A 15,261-nucleotide genomic window follows, 5' to 3' on the forward strand; every position below is an offset into this window, starting at 1 on the left:
CCCTTCCTCCACTCGCTCTTCCCTGTGGCTCCTAGCGTGCAGCACACGTCTCGCCTGTGCCAAACCACAAATGACAGATGGTTACGACCTGGCTCTCCAGCTGCAGCAGACTCTGCTTTTAGCTCTAGGGGGTCTTGGTTCAGTCCCCAATGATTTCGTTAGTCTATAACAACAGTGATCTCCGTTTTGGCCCCGTGGGCCAAAATGGGGCAGGGCTGGTCCATGAGCCGGATTAGGCCCCACACCACCATGATGGCCACAATCAGGCTCCAGCGGCCCGGCACAGCCCCAGCTCAGTGAGGATTGGGCTCCAGGGGCTGCACACCACGCTAGGCAGGGTCTAGCGCGTGGGGCCATGGGGAGCCCCGTGGGCCAGATGACAGCGCTGGGGACCGGATCAGGCCCGTGGGCCAGGGAACGAGCACTTTTGATCTACAGAGTGCAGCTGTCCTCTGTCTCTAGCCAAGAGGTGGCCTTTGTGCTCTCACCACTGCACCACACTGCCTCACGGGGCAGCAACAAGAAACCAGGGGTCCCGGTAATCCCACTGCTACCTCCAGGGGCAGGGGCGGGGAACCCAGGAGTCCCGGTAATCCCACCGCTGCCTCCTGGGACAGGGGCGGGGAACCCAGGAATCCCGGTAATCCCACCGCTGCCTCCTGGGACAGGGGCGGGGAACCCAGGAATCCCAGTAATCCCACCGCTACCTCCAGGGGCAGGGGCGGGGAACCCAGGAGTCCCGGTAATCCCACCGCTGCCTCCTGGGACAGGGGCAGGAAACCCAGGGGTCCCTGTCATCCCACCGCTGCCCCCTAGGACAGGGGCGGAGAACCCTGGAGTCCCGGTAATCCCACCACTGCCTCCTGAGACAGGGACAGGGGCAGGGAACCCAGGACTCCCAGTAATCCCACCACTGCCCCCTAGGGCAGGGGCGGGGAAGCTCTCCCCACCAGACCACACTACCCATGGGGAATGCAGGCACCCCACTGGCCACGCCCCCTTTGCCCCGCCCCTTTAAGACACCGAGTCAATAAAGTTATTCAAATTGAAAAAAACAAACAGGCGGAGATCTCGCGGTCTCTCGCGAGACCTCGACAAAGAGCGACGCTGGCAGTAAATCTCGTGGGAGCTCCAGCCCCTCGCGAGAGCGCGCTCCCGCCGCTAGCACATCTCGCGAGATCTCGGCCGGAGGGCGAGAATCGCGGAGCGGTGGAGCGGGGTGCCGGAGCCGCTGCCGAGCCCCCGCGGGGGCAGCCCCCCCCCCCACTGGCAGATTCGCACCCCCGCCATGGAGGCGAATCTGCCGAAGCGGAAGGAAACGCGCAAGTCGATGAGGATCAAAGTCATTTCCATGGGCAACGCCGAGGCGGGCAAGGTGAGCGGAGGGGCGAGGCGATTGGCTGGCGGGAGTATGAGAGACACGCGCTGCGCCCAATCGGAGCGCGCGGGCGGCGTAGGGAGCCCGCGGATTGGTGGTGCCCAACCGCCAATCCGTTAAGGGCTCGTGAGTGGGCGGGATGGGTGCGTAGGCGTCCAATCAGGCTTCAGCCCCTGGCTGTGATTGACAGGTTCTGTTGACAGCTCGGAGAGGCGGGGCCGGCTTCTGGAAGGGGCTTTTTATTGGCTGCCTGGGAAAGGCGGGGCACTGTCTTCGTCTTCTCATTGGTCCCAGGCTGGGAGTGGCACAGCTTCCCCTTCCTCAACCCTGGGGACTCTCCCTGCTGCTGCAGTACAGGGCTCAGGACACCCCCTTCCTGGCAGCCTCTGGCCCCGGGGCAGTCTTCATCTCCCGGCGTCCCGTGACCCGCTGAGAGTCTGCTGGTGTTAGCCTTCACGCTGCAGCAGGATCCTTGAGAGCGCGGCTGCCGGCAGCTTTGAAAGGAGGCAAAGAAACCGAACGCGGGGCGTGTTCTTTCAAGGCAGATCCCAGCACTTCCGCAAGCCAGCCGCCTCTGCGGGACAGAGACCCCAACGTTTTCCCGAGGAGGCGTGGAGGGGCTGGCCTTGTCTGCGTGTCCCCACGAAGCAAAGCAAGTCCCAGCTGCAGTCTCTAGTGAGGCCGTGGCCCCGCTGCACCCAAACTAATCAGCCCCAACCCATTTGGTTCGCCTGATTTTATCATGTGAGGCCCCCGGGGGTTTGCCAGAAGACGCAGCAAGAGCCTCTTACGACCGGTGACTTAACGCAAAGGCTTTGGATGCCGACGTCTTCAACATAGTGAAAGTGGCTGCGTGCTCCAGTGGTTCCCCTGTCTCGGCGTGTCATGGAGACGGGTACAGCAAGGTTAGGTGGTCCCTCGCAAGGGCCGTGCAACTTCTGCCTCCCCCAGGTGGTTAGCAGGCCACCGGAGTGACTGTGCAGCTGTATCTGATGCCTGCTTTCCTCCACACAGGTCAGATCCCTCAGGGCCCCGTCTCCTCATGATCGTTCAGGTGGTCAGTGCTCCCCGTTGTCAAGTTTTGTACTGTTACCCATCCCCGTGGCACGGGATGTGAGCTAGCTTAGCCATAACAAAGCCCCTGGCAGGCAGCATGGTGGACCTGGCTCCCCTCCAGCTCTGTGAGCTCTGCATCGGTGCATCGGTCCATCGTCCTCTGGGGCAGTGACGCTGTCATTAATTGTGGTGCAAAGTGGCCTGTTTGCCTGTAGTCGTCTGAAACTAGTAGCCCCTCAGGCTGGCATGGGCTGGACACGCTAGTTCCTGTAGCCAACAGCACGCACGAGAACAACGTGGTATGTCTGGCCACCTATGCCTCAGTCTCAATGACCAGCTGTGCACTGCCTAGGCCTGGCTTCCAGCGCAAGCCTGGGGCAAAGCACAAGCTCCCACCTCTGTAGCTGCAGCAAGACCCCTTAGCTCTGCTGCCTCCGCAGCCCGGCGGGCACCCACACTCAAAGGCTAAACACCAACTTTCATCTTTGTTCTTGTCTCGTTGTTTTTCAGAGCTGCATCATAAAGCGCTACTGTGAGAAGCGGTTTGTTCCCAAATACCTTGCGACGATAGGGATCGACTATGGCGTCACCAAGTAAGTATCCTCTCCTCCCTGCTCACGAGCAGTGAGGATGAAAACCCAGCTAACATGGTAGCAACCAAAGATAGCAGGTCTCTTGCAGGCTCAGCAAAGGCTGCCTATTGGAGCAACTGATTGAAGAGAGCAGAAGTCAGTGCTGGAGAGGGAGAGGGGAGAAAATCATAGAGAATAAGGGTTGGAAGGGACCTCAGGACTTCTCGTGCTGTGTCTGACAGGGCTATCCGATGCCAGAGTAAATTAATGTACTGTGCCCTAGTTGTGGCGTACATGTACAGTGACACTTTACTGCACAGTAAATTGGTCTGCTGTGCAGTAAAGTGCACGTGTAGTTGAGCCCAGTGTGAAGTCCCCTTGATGAGGTGTGAACAGCTCTGCAGAGGCTGGGGGCAGGCTCTAAGTAACAAGGTAACCAGCGTTAATGAGCTGCAAACAGCTGAAAGCAGGTTACTTCCCCAGAACTAGCTGGAACACCTAAATTGGCATAAGCCGTGCCTTTAATCTGCAGTGCAGTCATAGGAAAGCAGGGCTGGCAGGGACCTCGGGGGGTCATTTAGTCCAGTCCCCTGCTCAAGGCAGGTGCATCCTTGCCAAAACCAGCCCAGCCAAGGGGCTGTCCAACGTGTTTTGGAAAACTTCCAGGGTTGGAGATACTACAGTTCTCTGGGCAGCCTGTTCCAATGCCTGACCACCCTCAGAGGCAGAAGGTTCCTCCTCATCTCCAACCTACATTTCCTCTGCTTAAGCTTGAGGCCATTCGTCCTAGTCCTTCCTGTCCCCTGCAGCCACAGAGAAAACCCCTTCTCCATCCTCTCTATAATCACCTGTCAGGTATTTGAAGACTGTTATCTAATCCCCTCTCAGTCTTCTCTTCTCCAGACTAAATAACCCTAGCTCTTTCAGCCTTTCCTCATCAGTCTTGCCTCCCAGGTCCCTCATCACTTTTGTTGCTCTGCTGTGGATTCTTTCCAAACTGTTCCTATCCATGTCAAGGTGTGGGGCCCAAACCTGGACACAGGACTCCAGGGAAGGCCTCCCCAGTGCTGAATTGAGCGGAGGAATCGTTGCCCTTGATTTGCAAGTGACCCTCCTGTTAATACAACCCAGGAGGCTGTTGGCCTTTTTTGCAACAAGGGCACACTGTTGACTCTCATTCAGCTTCTCGTCCACTGTAACCCCCAGATTCTTCTCTGCAGGGCTGCAGCCCAGCCAGTCATTCCCCAGTCTCTATTTGTGCATGCATATAATGGGGTTTGGTAAATAGGGCTTTTTGCATTGGTTTACATGGCTGCTTGCTTTACTCTCAAGCACCTCAAGTGGCTTGTACTATAATGGAAGGAGAGCAAGCGAGCTGGCTGCTCTATGCATCCCTCCCTTGTCTGGTGGTGGTTATTTACACCCCCCCACCCCCTTTGAACTGTATAGAGCAGTGGAGATGCTCTTGTTGCTTTGCTGGCTGGCTGACAGTCTGACACTTCCCCTATTAAGAATCGGCACCTTGAAGTGGGATCTTGGTGGCAGGGAGAGAGCCCTGGCTCTCTCTCACTGGTGCCCAGTGTGACTGGAGTGTACCACCTCCTCTGAGCATTTCCTGTCTCTCCTTCCAGAGTGCAAGTCAGAGACCGTGAGATTAAAGTGAACATCTTTGACATGGCCGGGCACCCCTTCTTCTATGAGGTAAGGGAGAGATGACTGCTTCTCTTTGGTAGGCATGGCATTAAACAGTCTGCCGTTTGAGATCCCTTTTGGTCTCACAGACCACCCGAGCTGCAACGATAGCTAAGCATTGCAATGCAATGATAGCTAAGCATTGGCCAAAAGCAGAGAAGACCTGCAGAAAGCAGAGATCTGTATAGATCAGGGGCATGGGGCTGGTCCCCTGGCTTGATTGGGCCCCCATGCCAGGATCAGACCCTGCGCTGCCTCGGTTGGCTCTTGCACACACAAATCGCACCCCAGGCTCTGTGCCACCATGCTCCAGGATCAGGCCTTGTGCCACCCCAAATGCTGGGATCAGGCTCTGCACTGCCCTGCATGCCTGATCCAGCACACCTGATCATGCTTTCCAGCCCATGGCAGCTAGGATGTTACCGCATGGAAAGGGGCTGCACTGTCAGGCAACATACCATGAACGGTCTTGCTCGCTTACTGCTGTGTACGCCCATTGCCGGTGGCTTGATCACAGAAGCAAGCCCTCGTTGCCTAACCGGCCCTTGTCATTGTGCAGTTTAAGCAGCTTGGTCTAAGGGACTGAGCACAGGTCTGGGACCCAGGACTTGCTGAATTTTGAACGTGGCTGTGGCTGAGGCAGTGACTCTCCCTGCTGTTAGGCCTATGGTTTCAGGGGCAAGAGCACCCCAGCTTCCACACAGTCCTAGTGTCAGAAGGGACTTGAGGGGCTGTAGTCAGATCCATGCAGGCTCTCAGTGACCTCAGCTGAAGCTAGGATTGTTCAGAGCTGCTGAAAATCGGGCTATAGGAACCCAGTCCGTATCAGTCTGACCACAGGGGACAATTCCTTCCTGACCCCAAAGTGGTGTCAGTCTGATCCTGAGTGAAGAGGCAAGACCCATATTAGTATCCCTTTCAGCACAGCACCTCTTCCCTGAGCTGTTACAAGCTGGGCTTAGTTATGTGCTTGTGTAATCCTTGGTCAGTGCATTCCCAGTCTGTCTGAGCCAGTGAAGGGTGTGGGACCTACAGGGCTTGGCACCTTGGCTTAAGCTGTGGAGACTCCTGCTTTCAGCTGTTGCCAGCCAAGATGGGGCGTCGCATTCGTTTTCTCCTTTGCTCTCTCAACGTAGGTGCGTAACGAGTTCTACAAGGACACTCAGGGTGTTATTCTCGTCTATGATGTGGGACAGAAGGAGTCATTTGAAGCACTGGACACTTGGTTGGCTGAGATGAAGCAGGAGCTGGGGCCTCATGGAAACATAGAGAACATTGTCTTTGTGGTCTGCGCCAACAAAGTAAGCCACACTGCGGGGCAGGCATGCATGAGGCATTCCCAACTAGCTCAGGAAACCTTGGAGCCCATGGGAAGGAGCTGCTTGAAGGGTGAAGACCTGGGGAGAGCTAAATGCAGATTACTTACTGGAGCTCTGGTAGGGGCTGACCGGGGCTGCAGTAGGATCATAGGAAAATAGGGCTGGAAGGGGCTTCACAGGGTCATCTAATCCAACCCCCAGACTAGAACAAACCCAGATTGCTCATAGCCAGATGGTTCACAAACCAGTTACTTCACGGCGAGTTGCTGAATGAAGGGGGAGCCACTTAGCTGTTTGCTGCAGCTTTTGCCTCAAAGGGTACCATTCTCTCAGCTGGAGCTCATCAGTGGTCCCACACAGCTGTTGGCCACAGCTCTATATACCCCCAGTTCCTTCACAAGGCCTCATCTTCACAGGGGTAAAGAAGCTATCCCTGCCAGCTATCCCGGTTCTGCATTTGCCCTGTTCACAAGGTTCTCTGCTCTCACAAGCACTTTCTATTTGTGACTTAAGGACACCAGCTTCTTCCTCTCACTGTGCTGAAGAAGCCATTGTCACTGGCAATCGGCTGTCAATGTGTTCGTCATCCAATCTGGCATGGCCCTCGAGGTAGCTGTGTGAAGATAGCCATGATAGCCCATGTTCTTGTGTCTGATTGCTTTTCTCCCCGTTGCCTGTTTGGCTCAGATTGATTGCACCAAGCACCGCTGTGTGGATGAAAGCGAAGGACGCCTGTGGGCGGAGAGCCGGGGCTTCCTTTATTTCGAGACATCGGCACAGACAGGAGAAGGGATCAACGAGATGTTCCAGGTAACAGGAGCATGATACAGAAAGGACATGGGCCCATTCCACCTGTTTTCCTCAGTGGACTGTCCCTCATATCCCTTGATCTGTAAAATCTATTGGCAGTTCATTATAAGGGCTGCTTCATGCTAAAATTGCACTTTCTCTCTGACGAGCACTCAAAGCCCCTGGCTATTAAGCAGTAATAGAATAAAAGGTTGGTTTAGGTGTAAGGCGCAGATTCCAGGAATGTGGCTGTGTGCTTCATGGATCTGAGAGTAGGATATTGTAGCAGGCTTCCTAGGGTCTCTGCTGGCCCCATACTGGGGACAAGGGAGTCTCCCATGCTCTAACAGACGAGCAGCACTGTGTCATGCTGCTAGTGGAAACTTTTGCTACATGAGTCCTGCAGCTTGTGTCTGTGCTCTCAGACCACTGCCTGAAGGAGCTGGGTGTCATGCCAGGTCTGGGAGTTGCCAGGGGTCAGAAGCAACCAAGATCCAAGAAGAGTGTGCAGAGTCTGAGCGTAGGGAAGCCATGAAGCCAGAAGATCTGTCTGGGGAGCTGAGTCGGATCCAAAGGATTGGGGAGAGCATGGGGTCAGGAGGCCAGATTGAGTATCCGGGAAATCAAACCAGAGTTTTGTCAGGGAGTTGCAGGGTCAGGCCAAACTCTGGGGTCCATGGGCAAACCAGGTCGGGTAAAAGCACAAGCCAGTGGTGAGGCAGCTTGGGTACAAGATTGAACCTTGTTGCCCAAAGACTTCCTCTGCTGGGTCAGGGGATTTTATAGGAAGGGTCAAGGGCCAATTGACCCTGGCTGGCCACTCCACAGGCAGCGGGCAGGTGGCTAGGCCCAGATATCAGGTTCTGACCACCTGTGTCCACTCTAATGCACAGCTGAGTGGCAGACTAGGATGAGTGGCTGCACCAAGGAGGCTGAGGTGCCGGGTTCAAGGCCACGGCTTCAAACGGTAAGCATGGGAGGTGTCAAGCATTTGTCACAATAGGCCAAAACCTCTGAACCTAGCACCCTGCATCTCCTGGTTTCCTAGCAAAGTGGGGAGCCTTCTACTAACCTCTCTGTGTTTTCAGACCTTCTACTCCGCAATTATTGACCTATGCGACAACGGGGGGAAGCGCCCTGCAATGGGCATGAGCATTGGCTTCACCAAAGAGCAGGCGGACACCATCCGGAGGATCCGCGGCAGCAAGGACAGCTGGGACATGCTAGGGGTCAAACCCGGAGCCACCAGGTGAGGGGCTTCTCTGGGAGCAGCCATTACCAGAAACACAGACTCTTCCATCTGGTTTCCGGGGCAGCTCTGATCAGAGAACCTGCCGTGGCGATTTCTGCATCAAGCCTCAGCCTTTTGTCTGAGCAGATCTTCTAGAAGGGCAGAGCATCTTGCTTTAAAGACTTCTAACAACAGAGAAGCCCCAGCCTACCAGGCGGCTGTTCTAGTGCAGGGGTGGCCAACCTTTGGGCAAGTGTGCCACAAGTGGCTAGGGCAGCCTCTGTGTGTGGCATGTGACAGGAGGAGAGGGGAGAGGCAGACAGGGTAGGGAGCAGAAAGCAGAGCAGCAGATCAGGCAGGGAGCACAGGACAGCAGCAGAAAGCAGAGCAGTAGATCAGGCAGGGAGCACAGGACAGCAGCAGAAAGCAGAGCAGTAGATCAGGCACAACACAGTGCAGAAAGCAGAGCCACCGATCAGGTAAAGAGCAAAGGACCAGGCAGAAAGCAGAGCGGCAGATCAGGCAAGGGAAGGGGATCCGTGACACTGGGGGGGTGTTATACCTGCTCTAGCCACAGGTCTAGTGGCTGATTGTCCAGTATTAACACTGGCCCTTTATGTCCAGTCCGAACGTATCCGGCTGCTTCTTCCAACCATTGGCCCTTTTACGCTAGACTAGAGACCTCTACTCATGAATATTTCCACGCTGTGGAGATGCTCATAGGCTATGATTGGCTACACCTTAGATTCCTTCTGCACACATTAAACAGACTTAGCTCCTTGCATCTCTTGCTATAAAACCTCCCCAGACCTCTGACCATTCTTGTTGCTTTTCCATGATGTTCGCCAGGTTTTCAGAGTCCTTGAATTCCAGAAACCAGGAACAGGCTCCCCAGGGGCTTTTACCACTTTCCTCATCTGTTTTCTTCCAGTTCTTCAAGCCCAATGTTGAACAGCGTTGAGCTGAGAATAGATTTGTTTTCAACCCCACTAGGAACAACTAGTTAGCTTATTTTTAAATCATAGAAATCTTAGAGCAGTAGGGCTGGGAGGGACCTTCAGCAGTCGTATCTAGCGCCACCCTCTGTCTGAGTCAGGATCAGCCCTGTCCGAACCAGCCCAGACAAATCCATTGTCCAGCCTCTTAGCAAGACCAGTCACCCCAACACAGCACTAGACATCACATCCAGACCTGCCACAGGTAAAGCAGCGCGACCTACTTCAGTGTCCTGCTTCTATAAAGGGCTGTTAATATACACTCAAGAGATCCCAGATAGAAGCCGTGCCCCTGCTACAGAGGAAGGCAAAGCCATCGCCTATAAAAACCTGGAGATTGGCATTAGAGATGCTGTTGTCCTTTAACGAGACCCAGAAAGGGTCTCCATCAGCAGAGCAAAGATGGAGGCATGTGACCGAGTCTCATTTCTTGTGTAGCCCAAATCAAGGAGCTGGGACTGTTCTTTGATTTACTGCATCTCCTTCTACCCAGGGGGATAAATGGCAAGTCATCTACTCTCTCTGCCTGTGTTTCGGTGCCCAGGTACTCCCAGCTGGGAGGCTGGTGAGGGGACTGTTTGCTGTGAAGCTAATTCAGGCCAGAAACATCTCCACTGCCACCCCCATACCTACCCACATGATCTTCCTGTCAGCACACAGAGTGGAGACAACAGGGCAGCTGCACAGTACATGCCTGGCACATGCGGTCACGTAGTGGGAGGCTTCAGGACCAAGCCATGCTCTGCTTTTCCAAGGGGTTACTTCCTTGTCAGACACCAGCTGACAAAGCCCAGGGGTTCTGCTGGGGGAAACGCTGTTGGCAGTAAGAGAGTGTGCGTGCGCACGTACGTGCCTTGTTCACTCACCTCCCACTCAAATGCAACCACTGTGCTTTCACACTGATCTCGTTATAGTCCACCTGCAGGCCCAAGCCAAGCCTGGAGCACTTCATCCTTTAAGCAGAGGGTCAGGCATTTCCGAGAAACTCTGAGGAGCAGGGTGATCTGTACAGCATAGTAGGTTGTGTTAACATGAGCATCACTTCCAAGTCCTGGGAGGTGATTTTTCTGCTCTATATGACACTGGGGAGGCCTCACCTTGAGAACTGCGTCCAGTTTTGGGCCCTACACTCGAAGACGGACAAATCAGAATGATTCCAGCAGAGAGTAACAAATGTAGTTAGAAGTCTGGGAGACCTGACATGTGAGGGCAGGCTGGAAGAAGTGAGGTTTGTTTAGTTTGGAGCGGAGGTGACTGAGGATGGGACTGCATAATAGTCTTTAACTGCCTGCAGGGTGTTTAGATAGAGGATGGGGATGGACTGTGCTCTGGCCGCAGGGGACAGGACTAGGAGCAATGGTCTTCACTTGCAACGGGAAATGCAGGTTGGAGATTAGGAAGAAGTTTCTCGCTCAGAGGCTGGTTTGGCATTAGAGCAGATACGTTGTGGGGCAGGGGGGAACCTGCATCCTTGGAAGGTTTCAAAAGCAGGTTAGACAAAAGGTTGGTTGGGCTGGTTCAGACAGGGGTGGTCCTGCCTTGAGCAGGGGTTGGATTAGATGGACACCCTGTCTTTCCACAATTGGGATAAGAACAGCTCTGAGCCCCTCATGGCTCCCCCGCAGTCTGCCCCCCGACTGGCACCAGTGTATTGCAATGTGTCCACAGAGAGCCCTGCAGAGGGGGAACCCGCCTGGCGTTCTCTTGCTGACTACCATTTCTCATCTCCTAGGGACGAGGTGAACAAGGCCTATCGGAAGCTGGCGGTGCTGCTGCATCCGGACAAGTGCGTGGCTCCTGGCAGCGAGGATGCCTTCAAAGCCGTCGTCAACGCCCGGACCGCACTTCTCAAGAACATCAAATAGGGACACTGGCTGGGAACCCCCTCCCCGCCTCACTGTACGCCAGGCCACCACGCTGTGACAGCCAGCTGATGGGGCAAGTCTCACCTCATGCACATACTGTTGTCTCGTGAAGGGAGACAGGGCTGTCTCCTCTCCTGCCCCCAGTGATTGCAGACGGAGCAGGCCTTGGCCCCGGGAGGGATACATTTCAGCACATCTGTCAGTCCTGTCAGGGAGGAGGTGTCCTGCCCCCTCGAGCCCTCAGCAGGGTCCAAGACCTGGATTCCCCCTTAGTGCCAGTGGATGCAGCATCATTAAGGCAGTGAAGTTCCATCCCCTCTCGCCAACCAGGGGTTGTGTTCTGCTCGTTTCATGTCAAATGTCCTCTCCCCAGGCTTTCCTGGCCTTCAAGGCTTCTCCTTTGGCAGGTATTAGGCTTGGTTCTTCATGGCTCTCACTGGTTGGTTATCCCAGTGCTGAAAGCAACAGCAAGAATCATCTGGCATGTTCCCTGGTGCCATGCCCTGAAGCTCATCTCCCTGCGTCCCCTCTGGAATAGCAGAGGCATCTGCCTGGTACGTGCATTTGCTGCTCTTTACACTACAAATACCTCTTAAGGCCTGAAGAAGCTGTACAGGTCCCTCAGTCCTCAGCCCATTTTGCTGGTCCCTTGTATCCCTCCATTAAGTGTTCCAGATCAGGGCCTGGGTTCTGGGCCGCAGCAGGGCACAAACCATCCCTCTTCACTAATCTCTCCAGGGGAATAGACAGGAGGGGAAGAAGCTCTTTGACTTGGTCTGTGGTCCTGTGCTGACAGCACGGTGAGCTCCCTCACAAAAGCACAGCAGGGATGAGAACAGGCGGGACAGGACGGTTCCATCCCAGCACCACCCGTGCATGGGCCAGCTCTGCATGGAGGAGCTGGTACAACCCACCACCCTGGCCCTCAGAGCTGATCTGGACCAAGGCTCACCTGGGGCACTGCTGAGCACTATTGAGCTTCTGGCGACCTCGTGCTCAGCTCCACTAGGTTCAGGCCCTGCGCTGTTCTGCACCAATCTTACACTTTCCTTGAGCGGCTGGGCAGACCACAGCTTTTCAGCAGCGTACCCAGCCTAGCAGCCTTGAAAGGGCAGCAGACACATGATGGGACCTTCCATCAAGGGCCCTGCCAGGGTGGATCCAGGATTTCCCAAAGGAGGTACAGAAACAGCATCCCACATTTCAGCCTCTGCTCCCAGCCCTCTGTGCCCCACTAGTGCAAACGGGAGCCTCTGGGGACTTTAAGTCCCTAAAGCAAATGATCCCCCTGCTCCACCTGCCACTGCTGTTTTCTCAACTGTTTGGGGAGTGAGGAAGCTCCAGAGCCAGCTGGATCGAGAGGGGCTGGGCTCAGCACGGGAGGGGGCAGCTGCAGAGGGAAACGAAATCCTCTGTCCACCCCCCTGCTGCTCTTGTCCACCTCCCCAGCTGAGCGCCACGTAGCAGGCAGGAAGGGCTCTGGTGCTTCCCCACACCTGTAACAGCAGGCAAAGATGGGGAGGGAGCTGTCTCTGAGCAGGAAGGGGAAGGGAGGCAGGATTTCCATGTGCTCCCAACTTTAAAAAGTCCCTGGAGGCTTCTTCAGTGTGGCCTCTCTGCATCCACCCCTAGGTGTGCACCGCTGGGGTGCGCACAGTATGTGGTGGCCATACTGGACCAGCTCCGAGCACTGGCTCCAACACGCGCAGACAACTTGTGGCCCAGTCTAGACTGGCTGCAGTGTACGGTCCCGATGCAGCCCACGCACTGTCCCAGCAACCGTCATCTGTATGGGGCCATGAGTTTGATACCCCCTGCTACAGGCCAACAGACTGTCAGCGCTCCACTGCTGCCTGGTGAGGGGCCGTGAGAACCATCTATTGGGTCATGTTCATCTCTCTGCACCCAGAGATGAGCCAAGTCTGTGTCGCCTCACGAGCAAAGCTCTAACCCCAGCCAGAGACTGCAGGATGTGGGGGCTGATTCTCCCAGGCCAGCTGAGCTAGTCCCAACAGCAGTGCTGCCCTGCAGACTCCTAATGGCATCCCCGAACCCAGTGGAGAGTTGGGCTTGAAAGAAGACTTGCCACCAAAGGGATGAAGAGACATCTCTCCTCCAGCAGATGCTTGGGTACCAGGAGCCATCTCCTTCCCACACACCCAGGCCATGTGGTGTTGGTGACTCCAGTGCTGAAGTCTCCTTGGGTCAACCTGCTGCTCTGGGGAGTACGCACTTCTTCTCGAAAGGCATTTCTGCTGCTACTGCATGCACAATCTCTTCCCCCAGTGCAGGCCCTGGCCCAGAGCATGCCCCATTTGTCCTGCTCACTAAGGCTCCCAGGTGGGGAGGCATCCAGTTCAGTGCCAGTGAGAGCAGAGCTTCCTGAAGGGGAGGCTTGATGCCCTTGTAATCAGCACCTGGCTGGTGAAGACAGTGTTCTCCACTGAGACAGTGCACTCAGCACCTCTACCCCTTCCAGCCATGTGGACTTCCTCTGGCTCGCATCCTCCTGGCAGTGTCGGAGGCAGGCTCTGGGAGCTACACAGACCTCTCCCTGTCTCCATTGAATGTATGCGTGACACACACAGGTACAAGCTGGCCAGGTGGGGACTGGTCCTGCATTTCAGGGAACAGAGAATTTCCCTGCCACGGAGCTGGAGTGCACAGATGGCAGTTTTCCCAGGGTAGCTGCATGCAACAGGCAACTATTACAGCGCCCTGTTGCCAGGTGGTGGGGGAGTAATCCCCTTTATCCTGAGCAAATAGCTACCCCAAGATAAACTGCAGATACAAGACATGCACTGGGGTAATTCTACCTTGTTCCTTCCCTTTAAAATTCCTCCCCCGCAAATCTGGATCTGAGCAAGGCAGCTTCGTAGCAGGTCCCCGATGACAGAGGTTGAATGCATCTGAGACCAGGCTGGAAGCGGCAGCCAGCTCTGGTAGGAGCCCCCTTGGGTGACTTACCGTTGCCCTCATTTTGTATTGCAGTGGACAGAAGCATTAGCACTTCGGAGATACCCAGGGCGTGATCTCTAAACCCCCAAAAGCCAGAGCTCTGCTCCCTCTCCTGATCCACCCACGCACTTTAGGCTCTGACACTCTCCTGTTTCACTCAGGCCACGGCTGGGTGTTTCTGCTGGGGTGAGTCCTCCCATCCAGCCCCTGACTTCGCTCCCCCCTCCCTGCTCCTGGTCCCTTCCTTTGTCAGTCATTGTCCCCATCATAAAGGTAAAACTGCAGCACGTGGGGCATGCTGCTGTTGTGCGTTTCCACTTACCGTGGTCTGTCTCCGGGCTGTGTTGCACTTGTGAGGCCTTCAGGTAGTCAGTGGGCACCTGACATTATAATGTGGTGTTTATAGTTGCACTTTTGGTTGAGAAACTCCAGCCAGGACTTGCCCCCTGCAAGCCCTCCGTGTGTGCTCCCAGCTGGTCCAACCAGCCTCCCTTCCCAAAGCCACGTGGAAAAAGACAATCAGGAGGGGCTGGCGAAGCATCACACCAAAAAGGAGTAAAACTGGAGGGAATAAAAGCAGATGGAGGGCCAGATTTCCCTTCTCCCTCAGCAGGGTTCCCAAGCAAGTTGCGTGCAATGGAAGAGATCCCTTGTCTCTTGTTTTTGAAGCTGCTCTTCTGTCCTTTCCTCCCTCCCATTTATTTTTATAACTAAGTTATATGCCTTTGTGGGGGGTGTTGGTTTGGGGAAACGTTCAGGTCGGAATCGCTTCGATCCTCTCCGGGTTTCTAATGCAGGATGGCAGGGAGACAGAAACTAATGGCCCTGCCTTCTTGGACACGTGGGTGAGCACGCTGGGATCGTGGGCAGTGCTGGTTTTCAACGAGCAGCCCATCTCCTTTCCCAGAGATTGATGCTGAAATCACTGGAGCGGGGTCAGTGTCTGGGGTTTGGCTTAAGACTTCTTTTGAACACCACCTTTGCAAGTCTCCTCATCTCCATCACTAAGGAAACCCCGCAACTGTGGCTCTGAATCTGTTTGTCCATGTGTTTTCAACCAGGAAGAGTGATCCTGCTGCTACAGGGTACAATCCCAAGCCACGTGGGCCAGTTGTATAAGAAAGGACCCCTTTAATGACCGATGTTCTTCAGAAAGGCTTCCTGCGTTGACTCCTATTCAGGGACTTGCATACTCTTTCCGTGTTGTACAGGTGAGCGGTGGATGCGCCGCGTTTTATTCTAAATACTGTCGGTGAGCTGACGTTGGTATTTTTTGTGTCGTCGTCGTTCATGCTGTGAACCGGTCGGCTGTATTTCAGTGACTCCTCCCGCATGGCTTGTATAGAGCCTCTCTGGACTTCTGAGTTGTGTATTTTTATAAAAATAAAACCAGCGTTAAAACACAA

The 15,261-nt window shown here is 55.0% G+C and overlaps 1 protein-coding gene across 2 annotated transcripts; it reads left to right on the forward strand.

Moving 5' to 3' along the window:
* The first annotated feature begins 1,186 nt into the window (after positions 1-1,186).
* On the forward strand, positions 1,187-15,261 carry DNAJC27 (DnaJ heat shock protein family (Hsp40) member C27). 2 transcript variants are annotated; one of them, XR_003095388.1, is made up of 8 exons: positions 1,289-1,375; positions 2,945-3,027; positions 4,638-4,707; positions 5,835-5,999; positions 6,705-6,827; positions 7,895-8,055; positions 10,765-10,970; positions 14,917-15,261. XR_003095388.1 is itself a non-coding variant. In XM_006029244.3 (7 exons), the coding sequence occupies exons 1-7, from the start codon at positions 1,289-1,291 to the stop codon at positions 10,895-10,897; spliced, it is 822 nt and encodes a 273-aa protein (XP_006029306.1). In that variant the 5' UTR covers positions 1,187-1,288; the 3' UTR covers positions 10,898-15,261. The 2 variants fall into 2 exon arrangements, 1 of the variants encoding a protein (XP_006029306.1); XM_006029244.3 differs by having other exon boundaries at positions 1,187-1,375; positions 10,765-15,261.

Source organism: Alligator sinensis, unplaced genomic scaffold (genome assembly GCF_000455745.1).
Source record: "Alligator sinensis unplaced genomic scaffold, ASM45574v1 scaffold637_1, whole genome shotgun sequence".
NCBI classification, from domain to species: domain Eukaryota; kingdom Metazoa; phylum Chordata; order Crocodylia; family Alligatoridae; genus Alligator; species Alligator sinensis.

Bases quoted from the DNA above. Each gene is read 5' to 3' on its own strand.
- DNAJC27 (XM_006029244.3), top strand. From the start codon at position 1,289: ATGGAGGCGAATCTGCCGAAGCGGAAGGAAACGCGCAAGTCGATGAGG. The intron at 3,028-4,637 runs GTAAGTATCCTC...CTCTCCTTCCAG, and splicing joins ATCGACTATGGCGTCACCAA to AGTGCAAGTCAGAGACCGTG. The intron at 6,000-6,704 runs GTAAGCCACACT...TGTTTGGCTCAG, and splicing joins TTGTGGTCTGCGCCAACAAA to ATTGATTGCACCAAGCACCG.